Source organism: Epinephelus lanceolatus, chromosome 9 (assembly GCF_041903045.1).
Source record: "Epinephelus lanceolatus isolate andai-2023 chromosome 9, ASM4190304v1, whole genome shotgun sequence".
Taxonomy (NCBI): domain Eukaryota; kingdom Metazoa; phylum Chordata; class Actinopteri; order Perciformes; family Serranidae; genus Epinephelus; species Epinephelus lanceolatus.
The window spans coordinates 33,831,266-33,852,378 of record NC_135742.1 but is presented as its reverse complement, the minus strand read 5'-3'; the positions used below and the strand labels follow the sequence as shown (position 1 = coordinate 33,852,378).

The following is a 21,113-nucleotide window of genomic DNA, read 5'->3' as shown; positions in this document are numbered from 1 at the left end:
AAATTTCATGCAAAACCACAAATCCTGCAACAGTACCTTATAGACGATAAGTTCATGCCTGCCGTCTTTCAGCGTGGTCCCATCTCCTCTCATGAGCCGGACAAAGGCCATACCAAAGGGCTTCTCCGATTTGTCCCTTGCTGAAGGACACACAGGAGCATGAGATGGGAACAGACCCGCCAACAGTCACTGTAGCTGTATTTAACATAGTGACAGGATTACACGTGGGTGTTTGTCATACAAATAAGACACAGTCACTCACAGTCCTGGGAGGATCGGTGTCGAAACATCACCCTCAGGTGACAACGGCAGACATCTTCAATGGGAATTGTCACCTTGGAGGAAGCAGAGGGGGAATTAATGTGAATACAGGATTATACATAAGGAAGAAATGCTGTCTGCTGGGACATTTGTATGAGTGGCACGTACAGTGTCAATATCTTCCCTTGAAGATTAGTTCATTGAGGAACTAATTAAAGAACATGAGATATCATGTTGGAGGCAGTGAGCTGCACACGTGGGCCCTTGACATGAGCTTACCTTCACCGTTTCATTCCAACAAGGCTGCTTCACCTGGTAGAAAATGACAGATTTGTACTCTCTGATGCCATCATAACCGGCCCCAGGGAATATCGCTTTCTATCAAAAATAAAAAAAGGAGATTAGTTTACATCAGGCCTATTCAATTGGAAGCCTGCAGGCCACATTCAGCACCAGAAGCAGCCCCCGGTTTGCCCAGCATACATAAATCTGATACGCTGGGTTGACAAAATGTGTAAACTACATAAAGTGTGTGGATGAAGCTAATGAGTGAGCCATCTTGCTTCCCTCTCATCTCTGTTGAGCTACACATGCACAGTACAGATCAGGAGGGATGTACAGATCAGCATAGTGACACAGCCAATCGTATCTTTCACAAATCAGTGTTCTCTCATGTGATGCAGCTCTGACCACTCTTAGTAGCTTTTCAAAACATCCGGGCTGTGATCGAATATGTCTTTTCCTAAACACTTAAGCTTGACCTCAGTGGAAAACATCACGAGGTGAGGTCTGTGTGTGTGGGCAAGAGAGAGAAGAGGGAGGGACGGAGATACTAGTTTAGAGACATTGAGTGTGTTATTGATCACTGTTACTACCACTTGTTTTGGTGCTGTGCACTGAAAGCTCTTTTTTATTCTGTTTCTGCACTTGTGATGTGCCTGGGGCAGGTATGTTGACAAAAAAATAATACGAATTCAAAAGTGAAGCAATAATCTGCTACTTTTTTCTACACTTGTTTGCATTTGTTAAAAATGTGTTATCTTTAAAAAGCTAAAAAATGAAAATGTCTGGCCCAGCTACATTTTCTGGGTTTAAAATCCAAAAGCCAAATTGAACTTGTAATTGAAGTTTGTGGTTTATGTGATCAGAACTAAAGCACTAAACACATCAGACAACTGAGGCTGATGTTAGGTCGTTACTTTTCCAGGTATTTGGTCATAACTCCAAGTATCAGCAAAGTGGAAATTTTGACCTGGTGAGGGCATAAAAGGAAAAACAGGCAATCAGCAGATTTGTCACAATTCGGGGAGGGATATGAATGTTGTTGGGAGATTCCACTTAAAGCCCCCCTCCAGCAAAATAAGCACTCAACGCCATGACTGCACATTTTTGCCTTGGAAGCACATTGTACCAGTGACGGTCTCCAGAACTTTCCAAGGCGGTTTTGTCCCAACCCAAAGAAACCAATCCCGTCGACCTGCAGGGCAGGGCTTTCCATATTATTGGCGAAATGAGGGTTAACAGAGGGGAAGCCAGGTGTAGCTACATATCAATATTTTGCAATTTCAATTTCGCTTTTACTTTAACTCATCAGAGCTGGCTATGGGGAAGTGAATCTGCATTTCCTAGGATAGTGACGGCTATTCTGCGTCATGCCTTCGCTATCCTAAGAATGCAAATTCGCTATCCGGAACAAGATTTATCTTACATTAACAACACATTTTTAGCTGTTTGATAATGCAGTCCAAAGATAAAAGCTCATGTTAGGTAACTCTGTTCCTAGCAGAAGTTTGTGAGTTTCATGAGCAAAGTCGAAGGTGAGCCAGGTACACTTGAGCTGCAGGCACGTGGCTCAGGGGTGGGGCTAAATTGCATATTCATAGCTCCACACATACTAAATGAGGCAAAGATGTAGAGTTACATCTAAGCTACTTAAGGGCATGAAGGGATCTTCTAAATATGTGATTCTGACTAACAGAGGTAAGTGTTTAGGGCTTTCATTAATGCCCAAAGACGGAGTTTAAAACCACAAATATGAACCTCATGGAGGAGCTCAAGGGTCAGGAGGAGTCATAATCTGGAGACTATGAATGTTGGTACAAGATGTCATGGGACCAAAGTGGTGGACTGACTATCCGCATTGCTACACATAAAGCCATGATATTGGTTTGGCTAGAAAGTGCAAAGAATGGCAGGATTACAAGAATTGTTGTAAGAGAATGGTAGAAAAGGAAGCACATACATCTTAATTAGAAAATGAAGATCATTTGTTGTTCACTGGTCTATTTTACCTCCATGAAATTGCCTTCGTCATCGTGCACACTCAGTATGACCTCCACATTTTTCGGGGTCTTCTTTTTACCACGGTCGAACTCTCCCTGCAGCAAGGTTACGTAAATATCATTCCTCACGTTTCCTGGAGAAAGGACAACAGATGATCAGGTGGATGTGCTGAGAATTTATGAGCCCCTCTCACGGCTTTGTAAGCAATTAAAATGAACATGGCCATGGTATATGTAGAGCAATGCCCAGCAACAAAGACTTTAATCCACCTGGGAGGATGATTTCTGGAAAGCCCATTTTCCTGACGATAGCGGTGCTGCGGTCGACAAAGTGGGGGTAGTCCTTCCTGACTTGGCCGAGGTCCCCCGGGAGGAGCTTCAGGGTCACAAAAAGCCCTGCCAGCAAACATGTAAAGAAATTCAATGAGGCAGACACCAAAAGGACCCACCCTGTAGACCCCTCACACATCATTTATTTCTCTCAAAAACAGAAGGGTCAATTTAGAGCGACCCTCTGAAATCACAGGGGAACACAGTGTCTGTGAGCACTTCATTTTACCCTGGCCTTTGTGATTGACCTCCCGCGTGGCGATGACTTTGTTGAAGACAGCGGTGAGCGGCTCATTCTCTCCTATGACTCTAGACGGGATTAGTGGAGACATGATGAGCTGCCTCTGACGGATGTAGGTTTCCATAGCTATCCTAGGAGAAAAGCAACGGAAGGAGTACAAGAGAAAGCAGCTGCCAGCATCTCTGACAGGTGACAAACAAATGGACAGAGGAGCTGCAAAGGCAACATGAGGCTTTATGGATCTCTTGACAAGATGCTCCATTATCCCTCCCTAAACCCCAATCACCTGAGGTGGCTACCAACGTAACAAAGAGTGCTTCGACACGATTGTCAAATGAAAAACATGTTACTCAAAACACTGCGTAACCGTAAAATCCACAGTTCATGTTCTCACAACACTATATGCATTTCTTGTAGCTTCCATACAGAATTCATATGCACCATATAAGTACACATATCTTGATCAAGTGGAGCATCAATAAGTCATGGTTACCAAATTGGATTTCACGGTTTTCCTAATGAACTGTGCAGCTCTCAGACGTGACAATTAAATTACATCACAGTGGACAAAATGTCCATCCTCATTTTTTCTGTGACTTTTCACATTTTTAAATTTAAGTTTATAGGTGCAACTCAAATGAATGTATACTACATGGGTTCAAGCTCACTTTCAGTCAGTTCATTCAGTCCAATACATAAACAATGGGTATGTTAAACATTGTTCCTCTCCCTCAGGGAACATTCATAATATGTTGTTTTCTTTACTACAGTTACAGCATATGGACGGAACAAATGTCATAGAGGGACAAGAAGTCACTCATGCAGAGGGGAATCTGTCTCAGTATACCCTAGTGGTTTGGTTAGAGGGAGAGGCGAACAGAGGGAGGACAGAGTCTACATGTTGCCTGTATGGACATCATCATTGATAAATGTTTTTATATATTGCAAAGACATTTATACAATAGTTCCTGATTTGAATTAGGCCCCCAGAGAGTGTTTTGCAGGTTGCAAAAAGCAAGGTACAGCAGACTGCCTTTTTTTGTTGAAGCTTGCCCTAATCAGTCAGAGCGCTTTTTACAGCTTGCTGCGTCTTTTTTTAATTGTCGCTAGGCAACCACTGAATCACCTGTCCTCAGCTTTACCACTGTTTTGCTGTGAAGTTCACTGACAAATCTGTACCTCAAAATCTGCATAAAAAATGGACAGGCAGAGGACACTTGCTCTGGCACTGTCTGATCTGGGCCTTTTACTTTTTAATATAGTACCTTCTACACTGTACAATGGTAAGGTAGCTTTCATTTTTCATATTTTACATTACTGTTACTGTAAGGAGATTTCTGTGTATAAATGTTAACACACTAAGCTATTTGTTGGAATTGGTATTTGTTTTGAGCTTTGATGAATAGCATTTGGTTGGCTGCTGTGGACATTGGACGTTATTATTTGACTGTATTTAAAATACAGAAACAAAATGTCAGTGGCACAGCTCCTTGGACAATTGGCAGTGTTGGTTAAGCAATGATATAAAGGGACCTGTCATTTCAGGGGCGGTCATGAACCCACTGATGATATTAATTACTCCTGACTCAGAAGTTAAATGTTTTGACGGTTTTGCAAATTACAAATTAAGTGTTGTAATGCACTGCATGGACTGAATTGGTAATTGTACTTAATGTTTTGGGAAATGCGACAGTGTTTCAGAGAAAATGTGCTTAAGCAAAAATCTGTGCTCTGTTGTTATTTTAATCTAAGAAGTATATACTTTTTCCGTTGTTCATTGAAAAATTCATTTAGCATGACATTTTTGTTATTAATTTGTAATCTTCCAGTCCACGATTACCAGTGGCAAATAAGTCACTTGATGCTGATGAAACAGTAATTCATTTGTCATGGCTGGAAAGCTTAACAGGTTTTTCTGTGGTACAATTTGTGTTTTAAGAGAAACACACTTCAAGAACAAGCATTTATTAAAAAGCAGAAAATTGCATGTCCAGGAAACATTTTGTCACTTTTAAGAAACAGAAACAATGCTTGAAGGGGACCAATTATGCTTTTCCTTATTTACTGCCACTCACATATAATATTACAATGCAGGATGCTCATATTAAATGTGGCCAAAGGTTCAAATAATGACGCAAACAAAGTAATCCCTGCGAGCAAAATCCCCCAAAGTTTTTTCCACTTTCAAGACAAAGTGAGATCAGATTGTGTTGGATTTCTTTATATGGTCATCTGCTCCTGACACCTTACTGCAAGTGTTTAGATTACACAAGTTACAACCACGTGTAGCTACATGCTAACGTCAGGGAAACATTTAATCTTGGTTGCTGATGTCAATTTCTCCCTGATTTTGGATCATAATCCTGCTGGAACATGTTTGCTTGTTAAGATTTTAGAATAGATGCCTTCATTACAGTTAGAGTAACTGGTAATCTGTAACCTATTACATTTCAAAAGTTACCTTCCCAACACTGACAGTATGAGGAAAACCAGAATACGAGTATGAACCTGAAAAATGAGCATAATAGGTCCCCTGTCTGGATTAGTAAAAAGCCCTCAAGACACAAACTGCAAAAAGCTTCAGGTTAGATAAAAGAGACAAAAATCCACATTTAGTATTTACGATAATCACCCAAACATTTGATGAGCTGATAACTACTACACCTTACAGAAACATGTCTTTTCTGTCTGTACCTCCCCAAGAAGACATAGTGACTGTGACACAGTGAGAGGAGACAAATGGAGGTAAAAACATTTGGAAATTTGGTTTAGATGTCAAGAATAAGTCAGGATATATTTGGCACTCTTCCATCCAGGAACGCTGTGAATGCATCATCGTCCTCATCCCCCTATTGTTCGGGTGCTATGAAAATGTAGCCTTGAAGCCATTCTTTGAGAAGAGCTACACTGAGGATTGCAAAAAGTTTTTTTTATATATATTTGTCCTTGAAATGCAACACAGGAAAAGTTGAATTGCATCCTTCAAACAAATGTGATGGAACCCAGTAAGCAAATATAACTCAAGTCCTGTTCCAATTCTTTTCCATTATTATTGTGTGACGTTAGAAAACAAGGTTGAGCCTGTTAATCGTTTGAGAAGTGTGACAACATCAAGAACACTCACTGCTGAAAGGGGATGAAATGCTGTTTGTCCTCATCGTCTGTTTTGCCATGGGCGATATCTGTAATGTCCATCACTGCAACCACAAAAGGGAACATCACAGTGAGGCAGCAGACTGTTGTCAAGGATAAGCTAATTCAACAGATGCAATGCAGGTCTTTTTTTTTGCTGTTTCAAAAATAACAGCAAAACAGGAATTTACTAGTTTAATAATTCTAAAAGTTCATTTACACCTCTAACTTTGTAAAATATATTTTCTACTTCTAAAACAGAAGCTGCCAGGTGTTGGATCATACTCACCTGTTGCCTGGCACAGCAGACAGCCAGCATAGTAAAACAGATTGAGGGTTCTTGATCTCCAGCTTGCAAATGCCTCTGAATGGTTCATTCCACCCAGCTCTTTTCCTAAAGTGATTTTTTTTTTTCCTGGCTAAGAATAATGTTACTTCTGAGTGAAACGTTCTTTCTGACTTCTGGTTTCAGTCCATTTGCTGAACACCAGAGGAAACCATTCCTCATCAAATCCACTAATCATCTGGCCAAAAACAAAAAGACGAGTGCTAAACCAATTTCCACCGACTTTTTTGCCAAGGCAGAATTGAGGCATTTCTAGGTCAGGAAGCAGGTGTTCCCATTTCATCAACACATGGATCCTTCATTTTTATACCTCGGCAGGACTATTCATGCAACTATAGCACCAGAGAGGAGTGGCATTTTTTTTTTGTTGTTGAGTTGACTTTTGTATTGCCTGAACAAATATTAGGACATTTGAAAAGCTGCTCACCAGCCACACCAAATGGTCTCCGCAGTCCTCCAGTGTGTTTCTTGCCCTCTTTAAGCTCCATGCTTCCCACTCGGATGATCTGACACACCAGGAAGAGGCGCTGCCTCATCAAGTCACTGCTGCTCAGGTCCTAGACGCAAGAAACAACCATAAAGATGATTTATTATGGCATATTAAGTGATAAGGTGCATTACATACAAAGGAAAGTGGGCTACACATATCAGTAGCCTGTTATTATGTGCATTCATATTGCCGGAGCCGCATACCAGATGGCAAATATTACAGGATGGAAGCATGCAGTAAAACCCTCAAACACATTGATTTCCAGCACCTTTATGTATTTATTTTTCTGGAGGTTTTCAAGTCAAAGGAGTCCTAACTTGCGTGCTTTGAGGAAGCAAATATAATGATTAAATTTCTTTTTTTTTTTTTGCCTTCCTGAATGTGGTTTGTATCACATTCTGAACCACTATTTCCTCGTGGCCCACATGCAGGTTAACACAACAGCTTGTTTGCAGGGAACTGCTGACTGTGTCATTAACATAAACAGCAGCAATATAATGGAGGCAAATGCATTCAAATTTTCAAAGATGCACCGTGAACGTGATCCATTCAGGGAAACTTTCTGCAAATTAAGAGTGGTCCAAGAGCAAATTGTCTTCTTTGTCACAGATTTCAGACAGCGTTTGGATTGTTTAAATCCGAAGCAGAGGGAATACAGTCAGTGGGCTGGGATTCAGTTACCGTGAATAGTGCTGGCAGGTTGTTGAGTTTTTCAATTTCTTTAGGCATCCCCATACTGTCCCAGCGCACCAGGAAGTTCTCACTGTATGAATTTAAATAAGAATCACAGTTAGATATCACATTATCTAAAGGCACCAGGAGAAATAGAAAAATAGAAAATAACTCATGTAAAAACTTTGCATTATTTTATCTGTCTCACCACATAAAATCCTAAGTGTCAAGGAATTTCCAAGACTTCTGCATATTTTGAGCAGCAATAACGTGAAAATCTATCGATCCCTGTGGACCTCTCTCATAGCAGACATTTGACTTGCCAACACAGGAAATGGCAGAAGGGCCTGGCTTACCGGCATAACACAGCAACCATTAATGATATTAGTTACACCTGAAATGTTCCTGCTATGAAAAGCCAAAATGTTTGCTGTGATAAAATCCTGTGCTGCAGTCGACTGGTCAAAAAATATTGTCCTATGTCGTTTCCTTAACACTCTTCCTTAACCTTGATGGAAAACGTCATAATAATAAAGAGGAAAAGGGAGAATTCATAAGGACTTTGGAAAATGCAACAGCTGCAACTTTTATTTATTAGTTATGGCCATTTAAAATTTGTGACAGATTTGTGACTGACTCATCTTCATCTAACCTCAGTCACCAGCAGCCAAGCACTACTGAGGCTGGGACAGTTTGACCACACGTGATATGCAAGCAAGACATTGAAAAAGTCAAGCGTTTCAAAATTTGCAAAGATACCACCCCAAAAGTCAAGTGCCAGTTATGCTTAAGGAAACTGGCATATTACAAATGTGCAGTGAGTTTGGCAAAAGCTGAAAACTGTAAATAACAGCTCAGCCATTTCTTAAGTACTCTTATTTCTGCTATGGCTAATGTTACTGCGACCTGCATGCTAACAAAGTGGCTAATAGTCATAGTCACAGACATTTCTAAATGAAGCTTTAATGCCCAAAAACTGATATTCAGGACAGCCATAGTCTACAATGATAATAATAAGTGTTATGTTTCTGTTACCTTAAAATAAGCCATTTACATCTATATACAGAGTGGGTCCTTATGCACAGTTTGCCTTGTTAGCCCAAAACAGACAACCTAAACACTGACCCTGGATCGATTCATGTTCTCGTGTCGGCCACTGTTGTTCCCCTACACGCTTGACACATTGGAGAAGTTTGAGTTCTACAACTCATCACAAGATGCCACTAAATACGACACACTGGACCTTTACCACTTCAGGGTCATTTAACTAAGTTAGGAACGTTCCTAAGCCTAAAAAAAGACTATTCCACCGCAGCCCTCCTGTCTTTGCCCTGGCCCTCTCCAGAGGGTCAAAGGTCAGGGTCAGCAGCAAAGACATCCCCTGGTAACTGGATGAGATGTCGTGCTTTTAGTTTTCAAGTTTCACACTATTAACATTCATAAAGATGAACTTACTTTGTAGTCACTTTGATTTTTTTTTTGTTTCAGAAGTTTTTTTAAATCACCTCTATTATTTATGCTGGCACCATTTTTGCCACGCTTAGAATAGAGACGTTTTCTACACCAGCAAGCAGAAGAAGCAGCAGCTTCATAACGCCTCAAACTAGTAGCCTTCCAGTCTCGAGTGTTAATTTAAAACACTGCTGAAGCTGCTGCATCAGAGCAGTGCAGAGTTATGTGACAATAATGCACAACCTGAAGCCATCATTATTATTCTGCATGACCATAGTATAACTAATTATAATTCTTCATTCTGTATTTTGTAACTTTTGCCACAAAAGTGTCAAAGTAGCAGTACTGGTGTGGTTATTTTTTTAAAATATTCAACGAACCCCTCAGCTTGATACTAAAGTCTGAGTTAAGAGAAATAAGGAGCAAACCTGATGAATTCAGACTGGTCTGGGTCGTACAAAGACATGAGCAGCTCAGCGTCTTCTCCGATGTTGCATACAAAGTTCTTCAGGTTCATGAGTAGACTGTAGGTGTGCACTGTGCTGAACAGGGTCTGGCGCCTCATTTCCAGGTTTTGTAGCCTTGTCTGCTGAAAAGCAAAGTGCCAGGCAGCACATGGACACAGATGTTATTTGAAATGGACATTAGAGTTGGGCCGATTTGCAGTTTTGCCAGTCTGGTCCTGTGTTCCACGGGCCTAAATTGGTTTGTTTTTAAGCAAACCAACTGAACCAGCATTCATCATTATGACACGCTCTGGCAAATTAAAAAGTAGCTTAGATCAGCAACATGTGCTGACAACATCAGAGCACTAAATCAGATGGGGGGGGGGGGGGGGGGGGCAGCACACATTGTGTTTGTTTACTGGAAAGTTCACGTGTTTTTTGGGGTGACGAGGAGACATACCAGAGTTGGTTTCTCAAGAACACAAAAAACTGTGCCAGTATTGCTACACTTTGGATTTGAAGAGGCAAAAGAGGTGTCTTGACTGGCTGCGAGTGACGTAGTGCACCATTTAAAACTGAACTTTTAAATGGTGCCCCATTTCTATTTATTGCTATCGCTCACTTTGAAATCGCTGCAATGAACAAAGAACAACTGATTCGCGAAGTTGAAACATGGAATAATCTGTACAATACCTCCTTATTTCCATACAAAAATGAAAAAGGTGGCAGCTGGCTGGAAGAAGGAGATCTCCGGACAGCTGAAAGTTTCTGGTGAACAACCATCGCTAATAAAAGCCCCCTTACTGTTGGCTACATTGTGTGTCATTTCCAGTAAATATCACAATATAAAATGTGTGTTTCCCGTTTAATAAGTACAAACAAAGGAAGATAGCATGTAGGCTATCAAGCCTTTAAAGTGGTTAGGTCTCCAGTCTGATCTTGAGCACACAGCTGATAGGTATGAGGTTTGTTTACATGACGTGACAGAAGTGCATATTTAACTGACACAATGTAGACAAAAAGCATGGATGTCATCTGACACTACATGATAATCAGAGGCTTGCTTGCTGTTAGGACACGGTGTTATTTTGTTCCACACGGGAGCAGCTCCTGAGTCAAGAGCGACACCTAGTGGTAAAATTCTGTCTAAAAGTCTGATTCAGTGTTTCACTTAATATCAAACCAGTTTAAAAGGTTTTACCCCGGCCCAACCCCGACTGGACATCTACTATGGAAAAAAGTGACTGATAAAATAAACAAATCAAAATCATGCCTTTTCCTCTTGTATCCTGTCGTCAACACTGCGGGAAGCCGTCTCGTGTGCCCGGAACAGACTGACCGTGCTGGTCTCGTCAGGATCCAGTGTGTTCCCTGCTTCATCTCGCACCACCAGGTCCAACCCCAGAATCCTGAGCAGCACAGAGAATGAAACAGCGTCAGCAGAGTTTACAGAGACAATCTGAAAGCCATGACTCAAGCAAATAAAACTTTACAATGGTGTTTATGTCACAGGGCAATTCATTGCAGCACAGTAAGGCAGCAGGATTCATACCGGTTCCCGTAATCAATCTTTGCTGTGACTTTCTTTCTGAGCTCCACAAGGTCATCCTTAGGCAGCGTTCCCGACACTATCTGAGATCGATATTCGATGAGGCTGTATGCCATCTGCTGAACACCCCTGAACAAAGCTGTCTTGTTCGCCTGTCAGATGAATATGTACACATTTATAACAGCATATCCTTCAGAGGTAAAAAAAAAAAAAAATAAACATGAGTCAAAGTGGTGTGTAACAGAGTAGCACTGAGAGTACTAGAAACAGAGAGGCCGATAAGAGAGAGGCAATCTTCACATACCACGTAGAGCTTGTGCCATATCTGTGCCCATTCCCTCAGAGTAGCCCCGAGCTCCTGCACCAGGGGTAAATCTGCTGGAATAATTATTTCCTGCTGGCTACCAGCCACAAGGAGAGAATAATAAGATATTGGAAAAGTGGCTCATCACTCACAGATCATGCCACATAATTCAGACAGACTCAAGTGCATTTCTATACATGATAAATAGTTGGATGGTTTCCTTACACAGCCAAGAGAGGCATTACTGAATCTTCACTTATGGTAATTACAAGCGCACTGCTATCTTATTGGCAAATGACAAGGCAGGGCGGCAAACCAAAAGCAAAGTGGATTATCTTCATGATGATATGTTTACTGATATGTGATCTCACCCTAGTCCCTCAACCGTAGCCTCCTTTAAGTGGATGTAGGAAGCTGGGAAAATGCCCTGAGGAAACAATGAGGTAAAATCAGTACACATATATCACAGCTCTGGTTATGGGATAATAAAGTGTTAATGATGGTCTTACCTTCTGGGATTTCTTGCGTAGCGTGTAGCCCCTATACCAGCCTGAGGAGATATTAATTAACAAAAAAAAATGTGTTACAATGATGAAGAGGCAGTGGAGGAGAGAGGAGTGATGACAGTCCACCCCGTCAGGAGGACAATGTGGACTCGTTTACATTATTATGCACAGCATATCGAGTGCCAGGTAAGTTCAACATTTCATTTAAGTTCCTGTGTCAGCTTGCTTTAGAGAAGGAAAAGAGGGATGTGTCGGGGCCTGTTGTGCGTTCAGGCTCACTCACCTTCCAATTTCTCAAGTATGTGCACCGTGTCCCCCACCTGTAGGCACAGCTCCTGCTCTCCACTGGATTCATAATTGTAGATTGCTAAAGGACAAGAGCAGGACTGTCTCATTATGAGGAACACACATAACATTCAATAAATACAGTTAACAATGGAGAGATTTTGAGCCGACAGTTTGACTGACGAGTTTTATTCCCACTCAAGGTCCAGTGGATTAAGAAAAACCCCAAATCCCTTTTCAATCACTCATTGCACAGTGGAGAAAGTCTGTTTTTTAAAAAAAGTTCTGGATCAGAGGTTTGCAGTTTCTCCCAGGAAAAAGAAACCAATTCACCCTCCTTGTCGCAGAACTTGGCTTCGCAAGCGTACAGGATCTTGATCTTTGATTTATTCCTCATCTTAGTGCTCTTTCTAACAGCAGGCTGTATGCCTGTGCGGCAGGCCTGTGTGTGACTCAAACCTTTAAAGCATTTTGACTATTCTTAATTGAAACAGATTCCCTGAGGCTGTGTTTAACGTTCCAGTAAATGGACTGTGCTGTAGCAGGTAGCTTCAGAGTAGAAAAAAAAAAGAGCAGAGCAAAAAATGGACGGAGGGATGGCATTACATCCTCTAGATTTCTGATATCATCATACCACTGTGACCTTTGGTCAATAGTTACTCTCTGCAGGTTGTGCTTCTGCCAACTGACTAACTTGCAAGCCCTGCCCTTCCCTTCACTCAGTTTATTAACCTAACAGCTTTCCTGGAGGCGACTCCTGTCTTTCCCTTTTAACTCTCTTACCACGACACTAACGGGAGAGATCACACAAGAACACATCTGCGCGCGCACACAAAAACACATGCACGTACGCACACACACACACAAAGCCAGACTGAAGTTGCAGAAGAGAAACCTTGGCAAACAATACTGTAGCAAAGGTCTTTGTCATGACTTGAGGGAGTCGCAATAGCGAACAGCCACTCTCATAGTCAGATAGAGGAACTATGAGCACAGCTCTGCCCTGACTTGCATGGTGATAATGCTTGTTGCTGGAGGCTAGATTTCACAGCACGCTTCAACTGGCTCGGCTTATCACACCTCAGTCTGAATACCAAAACTTGACGAAACACTGAATGTGGCTACCCTTCTCTCTCCGTGACATTCTCCTCACCAATAGGTATTTTTTTCTGGCTTTCCATAACACACATATGCCCAGAGTGACATCTCCACGGGGAATCAGTTTTTAGGTTAAGACTGTGTTTTTGTAACCAGTTCATGGGTTCTTAAACTACTAGGTCAGACTCATGCTGGCTATCACCTGCACAGGTTAACATGAATAATGACTCACTGTGAGATCCCCCATCTGATCATCAAAAGGAAAAATCTAACACTAAAACCTGCAATACCAGTGACACTTTTCTTACTTTCCTTTTCCCCATTAAAGATCCCACATAGTAAAAAATCTAATTTCCATGTTGTTTTTTATTAGAAAGCAGGTATACTGTGGGTGCATTATAAATACTATAAAAGTATAAATACTTTCAATCCACTGAGAAATGCACACAGTCCACATTCAGAAACTGTGCCTTTAAACGAGCTGTCAGGACATCCGTGATGTTGTGATGTTACAACTTAAGTATACAGACTGAATCACCATGACGTCACTCTTACAACAACAATCACTTCCGGGTAGACAACTGGCAGTTATAATTCCAGAGGTACGTGAAATTGGCAAACTTATTGATTTCTGTTGTCATTTTCAGTCGTAGCTGTAATGTTTAAAGATATGTATTTAAACACTGTAGTCCGACCTATGTTTTGTTTCCGCTGTACTTATTTTATGTATTTGTTGCTTTGCTATTATCTTCGATAAACAAAATTACTGGCACAGACGCTAAGGGATGTACAGCTGTGGAAGGGGGGACACAGCAAAACATATTTTAGACAGCTACAAAATCAGTTTCAGTGTAAGTGTACACTATATTTGAATATTTGTTCCACTTTATTTTACACACTAACCAATCAACACTGCAGTAGACTAGCAACTCTATCTAATGGCAAGGTAACGTGGTGAAAATATTGTAAATATAACATACAGTTAAACTGATATTGCTTTTTTGTGGGCCTTTTTAAGGTGGATAAAAACTAAATAACTGAGGCAGTCTTTGCTCGACGCCATTTTGTTTTATGTACACAATGTGAGGATTGTCTACTTGGAAGTTATTGTAAATGAACACTGTGATTTGGTCTATTGACTGTTTCAAACTTGACAGTATAATCATTCTAAATGGCTCCTGTTGAATTCCCTGTTGGAATGTTTGTTAATGGAGTAGCTGACAAGGAAACTACAAAATTTATTTTATAGTTTCCTTGGTAGCTGACAGGAAGTAAGCCGGGATCAAACCTGTTGCCCTAGCAACTGGATAGCAATGAAATGGTTTGTATAGGTAGAAAGTGCCAGTACAGTGCTGTTACAGTCAATTCCCAGCTGAAATGACAGAACAGAGACATCAAGAGCTCAGATGCAGAAGAGCTGGGAACACTGACCAATCACAGCAGACTGAGCTTTTTTGGGAGGGGGACTTTCAAGGACAGGCAGCTTTTCAGACGGGGTGAATACAGGTATATTCAGGCAAACAGTATGAGAAAAATCAAGTGTTTTTCTTACATGAAAGCATGTAAACACATCCTAGTAGAAACCCAATACACAAATATGAACCTAAACATAAGCATAATATGGGACCTTTAACTCAGAATTTCGATTTCAGCACATCACAGTTGGTATCTCTCATATTATGAACAGAAAGTTCATGTTTTTCCAGCTAACACGGTGACATGCTGTGATGTTTCATTTAAAAAGAAGTTACTGACACCCTGTGAATCTCTTGAAAAAAAGAGAAAATATTTGTTTTCACCAGGAAATTATTTGTGCAGCCGGAACAATTTTGAATGAAATGTGCACTGAAGAAATGACATCTGCCTCTGGTCATGCCGGGAGTGACAATGGTCCATTCACCAACTTGACACAGTGTCCGGGCCTGGCAACAGCGTGGCAATGTGCCAATGGCAGAACCCCAGCTGAGCGTGTTGTGATGCCACACTGTCTAAAGTAAAGGCAACAGTCTGGGCCTTGGCAACGCAGCTTATCTGTTCAACTCTGAGACACACTATCCTCCTCTTTAACTTGAAACACTGAGCCTGAAGCTGCTGTAGTAAATTCCAATAAAGCCTCAATCTGTGTAGGTTCAAGTTAATGTGCATACTAATGTTAAATCAAAGTCAGCCTGATTCACTCTAAAAGATTTATCATAGAAGTGGATTAGCCAACAATTAAAGAACACCACGGCTGAACAGTTTGAGCAGCTGCTGGCAGAGTTCACACGTTTGGATGAGAATCCATCGTTCTCGTCACTGACTGGGTGTGAAACTATTCCAAGCTATGGCCCTGATAAAACACACACAAAAAAATATGAGGCAAGATACAAGGGTCCAGCAATCAATCCTTGAACATACAGATAGGCAGGTCCTCTGAATTCATTCTGACGCTCAGCAGGAAAATCCTTCAATCAAACACATGAAAGAAATGAAATCAGAGAGCCAGAAATGGGCCAGAAATAAGTCATGCTAGATAAACTGACCTTAACAAAAATAACTACCAGCATTTTCACTCACGCAAAGCTTGTAAGCGAAACATTTTACATACATTAAAGAAAAGAAAATCATCGTGATCAAGGGAGTATTTTTCAGTTTTCAAGTAATGAAAACGGTATTATTATATTCATGTATTCTTACCAAACCCTCATGGTATACATTTTTTTCCTAGGATGGCAAAGGCATAACTGGCCCTTCTCTCTCTCTGATTGGTTAGTGCTCACGGCTTTGTTGGTTGGGTTGTTATTTAGGCAAAAAAGTAAGATTTGTTAGGGTTACAATACAGCGTAAGCCAATTAGGGGCAGAGTATGGCAGAGTAGGGCAGGCCATGCCTTCGCCATTCCTATAAAAAAAAAAAAGATTCACTCACAGTGCAGGGGAATTATGGTCCAGTGCATGCAAAATACACAATATGTAGATTAATGAGGAACCGACGTTCACAAGTGCCAAGGTGGAATTATAAAAATCCTCCTAATACACAAGTTTTATTTTTTACTACACTTTGTTTTTTTGTTGTTTTTTTTCAATTTCATAGCATGACAAATGCTTTCCTGTTTTATAGCTATTGTGACTTGTTGGCTTTTGGGAAAATGTTTGTTCCGTGTTTGTGCAATGTAATACAGAAGTGTCTGAAATGTTCCGTATTTTCACAAAAACATACAAGTAGTTCAACAAAGTTGCCAGTGGGCAAAATGCTCCCAGTCCCCAGCAGGAGAACTCCGTCTTTGACACTTGCACTACTGTCTGTTCAAAATAAATAAAAAGAAACATATCCTTATGCATGTGGGTTTTTTTCTGCTGTACTGAACTTGGACCAAACTGTGACTCCTTAACCATATGCATCAGACAAACCGTGACTTCTGTGTACCATTACACCCCTAATGTGTTATGAATTTGTAAAGGACTTCAGTCAGCTACCATTCAGTGATGTATCATATCTTATTAAACTTGAATTCAAGCATACATATTTCAAACACTACCAAAGGAGGGAGAGTTACAGTATAACTGCAAAAAGTCATTAGGTAAAAGCAAGTCTATTAAAGTTTGTTTTTGAGCCAATTCTCCTCAGGCAGGACATTTCAATACATAAAGGCCTCGGCAGAAATGCCTTCTGCCTCCCGTCTACTGTCTAGACAGCCGGAGACGATCTGGGGCTCTTAAAACTGTGCTCCAGCTAATAAGTCCTGATAGGTTATCCATAAATCAGAAAGCTAATTCACAAGTTCAAAGCTAATAGTGAAAAAAGGGATAGAGCTAGACCAGTATGGGCTCATCTTTTAACTCTGGTTAAAGACCCAGCTTCAAAGAAAATTACAATTGCCTTCTCTGAAGGAGAAAAAGCACCAATGCTTTTCTCCAGGTTCCTCAAGAAGTACTCAGAAATTATGTCCCGAATTTTAAAAGTCATGACTGACCATCCAACCATTTGGTCTGTCCATCAAAACTGAGAACAAGGTCAACAGTTATATTACCAGCAAGAATCAGGTTTGACACCACAAGATGAACTATCGGATGTTTTGACTGCGATCTGTGAGGGCAGCTGTAGATTTGTCTTGCTAATAAGACGCCCACACAGCAGGTAACACCAGCAGAGCAAACAACTTTAAGCTCTTCATTATTTTAAGGAAACTTATTTATTCATTGCATGTTAAAGTGGAAGTTGTGGTAGTACTGTCTTTTCACACGACCACAGTGGGCACAAGCATTAGTCAGTCTTTATGACTTCAGTTGCTTGAATGGCAGTTCCCTTAAGAATACTCAAAGTTATTATAGAAGCGAGTAGTGCTGCTCATAAACAACTGTAAGGCATTATAATCAGTATGAATGCAGAATCTTATTATATAATATTCATAAGAACACATAACATGTAAACTCCAGGGGTTTGCTGCAATGAATCAAATGTCGTCATTAGAACAAAATGTAATAAAGTCTTCATCCACGCAAAATGTATTTTGCTATTTGTTACTTAACTTGGATGTTTGAGCTTCACGGTGCAGAGTTTGGCACTAGAAGGCTGTTCACACATTCATCTGTGCTCACCTTCGATCTGAGGTCACAAAGTGTGAATACAAGCTGGATTTAGGACTCTTACACACCTGATGCCTAAGCGCATATACTCTAAGAGTGTGCTTGTCAGTCAAGTAGGAAACATCTTGCAGAATTCTAAGATTGTTGCATTGATGATGTTCATTTTTATAATAAAAACCCAAAAAGACTGACATCTAGCTCAGATGGTGGAATGTGTGCCCCATATTGGCAGAGTCCTTTGCAGCGGCGCAGGTTCGATTCCAATCTGCGGCCCTTTGCTGCATGTCATTCCCCCTCTATCTCTCCTACCTCTCCTCTCCATCTTCAGCTGTACTGTCAATTAAAAGGCAAACATCTGCCCAAAAAATAATCTTAACAAGAAAAAAAAAAAAAGAATTAAAATCATAGCAGCAGATATTGTCTTCCTTATTCCATAGATTCTTCTTCCTTGTCAAAACCCGGTGCCTACATTACCCACAATGCAACTTCACTGCCACCAGTTTGGTCAGAGACTCGGAAGTGTTTTTCTAGTGGCAGATAATGCAGTCTCAAGCTGCTAGGCTCAAGCAGTCCTCAAGTTTCAAAGGGAAGAGAGCTACAGGTCTGTTAACCACCCTGTCTCCCAGATTTGTTATTATTTTCAAACTTCAAAAAGTCTTCAGCATCAACCAAAGCTGAGTCAAGAGTAGGACTAGGCAATATATCTATATCAGTATTGTGATATGTGACTAGTCACTGTCTTTGGGTTTTGATATCTTAATATTAAAAGTATTGTCTTTTCCTGGTTTCAAAGGCTGCATTACACTACAATGATGTAATTTTCTGAATTTACGAGACTGTTCACACTGTTCTATTATTTGCCTTTACTCGGACATCATATCAACATTACTGATGATTATTAAAATTATCATTGTGTAAATATTTTGTAAAGGCACCAATAGTTAAACCTACAATATTGTCACAATATCGAAATTAAGGTATTTGGTCAAAAGTATTCTGATTTTCTCCACAGCCCTACTATAGTGACATCACTTGAGGCAGTTTATCAGATTTTGTGCAGCTCCCTTTGGAGCTGTTAAAGGCTTTATGCAGCTTTTTCTCACATATGCAGATTACCACAACTGAGTTTCTCAACACCTGTTAGACAGACTTGACAGATGAGTAAAACCAGTGGAGTTCCTCTTTAACTTCCTGGATTACTGTAATTCAGCAATGGCATCAGTTGGTCCCAAATTTGTAATGTTGTTCATGCAAGCTGTCAATAAAGACAGGCCGTTAAGAATCAAAGCATTTACATGACCGCTTGGTAAGGAGACCTTGCCATAAAATCTAATAAAGCCATGGGATTTCATTATGGATGCAAATAATGTGAAAACAGAGATGCAGTAAATTAAACTTCACCTGCTGATTTCAATGCTTCACTTCAGTTTCCAGAGTCTCCTCTTAAGAATGTAAAAATTAAGCTATCCTATTATGATGGCGCCACAAATTCACCATTAAAGATTGTGATATCTTAAACCCCATATTATCCACATTTCCCTGTTAGCTAGCATGATATAATTGATATTATCATAAACCTTGCAACTCTTCTTTCATCTCAAAATGTAGTTGCCTGTATTGGGGCACAGCCTGGGTTGACTAATCGGATTAAAACTGTAAGACCTTGTACAGGGTCCGATGGCATTTTAAGGATTAAGTACAGTGTTAGTGACTCCTGCCCCGACTCTGAGGCAAATGGCAGGAGAATGGCAAAGTCGACACAATCACGCAGAGCAACACTTTTGAACGCCATACTGGGATCTAAAAGGATTACCATGAAAAAAAAAATCCCCAACATCAGCCGCTAAAACAAGGTCATATATAACCAAGTGGGTAGTGTTTGTGCAGCAGAGTATTCCATACCCACCTGCGTTTGGGGCTTAAAAATGTTTTCAGTCACAACAGCAACAGAGCACACTTTCTTTAAAGATAAAGTCGGTGAGAGCATCCAGGTTAGAGCAAGGTATTTTCAGTCCTGGGCTGTGATTCACACAGAGAGAGTATACACTAGGTGTGCACACAGGCAGGGTTTTCCTCTTGTGTAACACATCTGCTGCACACCACTGTCTGCATTTAAGTGTCTGTAGCCTTCAGCCAGATTTAGCAGTGAGTCAGTATGGTAACCAATGACCAGCCAACCTGTGCTGACAATGAAGCCTTTACAGTAAACCTGAAAGGGATTTCTGGTGAAGCCAAGTGATTTACCTTGAGGGCGTGGAGGACTACCTGATAGCATGAGCATGCATGCACAGCAGACCCACAAACACACACAGATAACTGAGACGGGGCCACACCTTAGTGCAAGCCACAGTCCAAGTTATGAAGCTGAAAAGAACACAAAAAGGTGCTCAATAGCCTCAAAAGATAGAAACACAAAAGCCTATAGTGTAGGTTAAGTGTAGCCAAGCGACACAGATAAATCTAATGTCTATGCAAATACTTTTCTCTTATCTGACATGCATACTGTACAGTCACAGCAGTGGCTCCCATGTGGGGCCCTACAGGAGTACCTGAGGGGGGCTTCAAGGGACCTTCCAGCAAAATGAGGATTCATTTAAGTTCACTACACCTTCCACATGTCAACTCAGCGAGGTTAAGTACAAGAATGGCTGGTATGCTCATTGAACTCTTGGCTCTTTTCCATTCCCTCCTCACCACCTATTATGGACAGTTAAACCAGTTATTTCTTACTACAACCAGATACATACACACACTAGGACAACAAGGAAGGAAAATATCGAGCACTGTGTGACAAACAAAATGCTGGCGAAGCCTCGCTGGCTATAGTATCTACACCCGCCCTATATCAGCAACAATAAAGTCGCCAATAACTTGTGTTTCCCAACTTTAGTCCCCTTCCCTTCAAGTTAGTTGGGAGTTTACTCGGCGAGTTTTCCGCTAGAAAAACACACGTAGCCACATGAGAGAACTTACCGACTCCGTACTTCTCTTTTTTAGTGGGAATCCAGCGGGTCATTTCGGGGGAAGATGTAAAGTAGGCTGAATAAATAAATAACTATTTACAATTGCTAAACAGAGGACGGGCGGTGCACTCCTGCGCGTCCCGAGCTCTACAGTTCCGCCATCATGACTTGTAAACGGGGAGGGGAGAGGAG

The 21,113-nt window shown here is 40.9% G+C and overlaps 1 protein-coding gene across 9 annotated transcripts in view; it reads right to left on the bottom strand.

Moving 5' to 3' along the window:
* Window positions 1-21,107, bottom strand: part of dock5 (dedicator of cytokinesis 5) — a 40,196-nt gene extending 19,089 nt beyond the window's left edge. For 3 of the 9 annotated variants that reach the window (XM_078170884.1, XM_078170885.1, XM_078170886.1), the window contains exons 1-17: window positions 20,932-21,107; window positions 12,295-12,378; window positions 12,015-12,055; window positions 11,877-11,932; window positions 11,506-11,602; window positions 11,205-11,353; window positions 10,926-11,061; window positions 9,635-9,795; window positions 7,764-7,845; window positions 7,020-7,149; window positions 6,239-6,311; window positions 3,103-3,245; window positions 2,814-2,939; window positions 2,553-2,677; window positions 541-639; window positions 263-335; window positions 37-140 (exon numbers count right to left, since the gene is read on the bottom strand). In XM_078170884.1, the coding sequence (XP_078027010.1) occupies window positions 37-140; window positions 263-335; window positions 541-639; window positions 2,553-2,677; window positions 2,814-2,939; window positions 3,103-3,245; window positions 6,239-6,311; window positions 7,020-7,149; window positions 7,764-7,845; window positions 9,635-9,795; window positions 10,926-11,061; window positions 11,205-11,353; window positions 11,506-11,602; window positions 11,877-11,932; window positions 12,015-12,055; window positions 12,295-12,378; window positions 20,932-20,974 (1,722 nt within the window). In that variant the 5' untranslated portion in view covers window positions 20,975-21,107. Of the gene's footprint in view, window positions 1-36; window positions 141-262; window positions 336-540; window positions 640-2,552; window positions 2,678-2,813; window positions 2,940-3,102; window positions 3,246-6,238; window positions 6,312-7,019; window positions 7,150-7,763; window positions 7,846-9,634; window positions 9,796-10,925; window positions 11,062-11,204; window positions 11,354-11,505; window positions 11,603-11,876; window positions 11,933-12,014; window positions 12,056-12,294; window positions 12,379-20,931 lie in introns of those variants that run through there. The other 6 variants (XM_033619293.2, XM_033619294.2, XM_033619295.2 and 3 more) reach the window with 4 other exon arrangements.
* Between the last annotated feature and the right edge of the window lie 6 nt (window positions 21,108-21,113).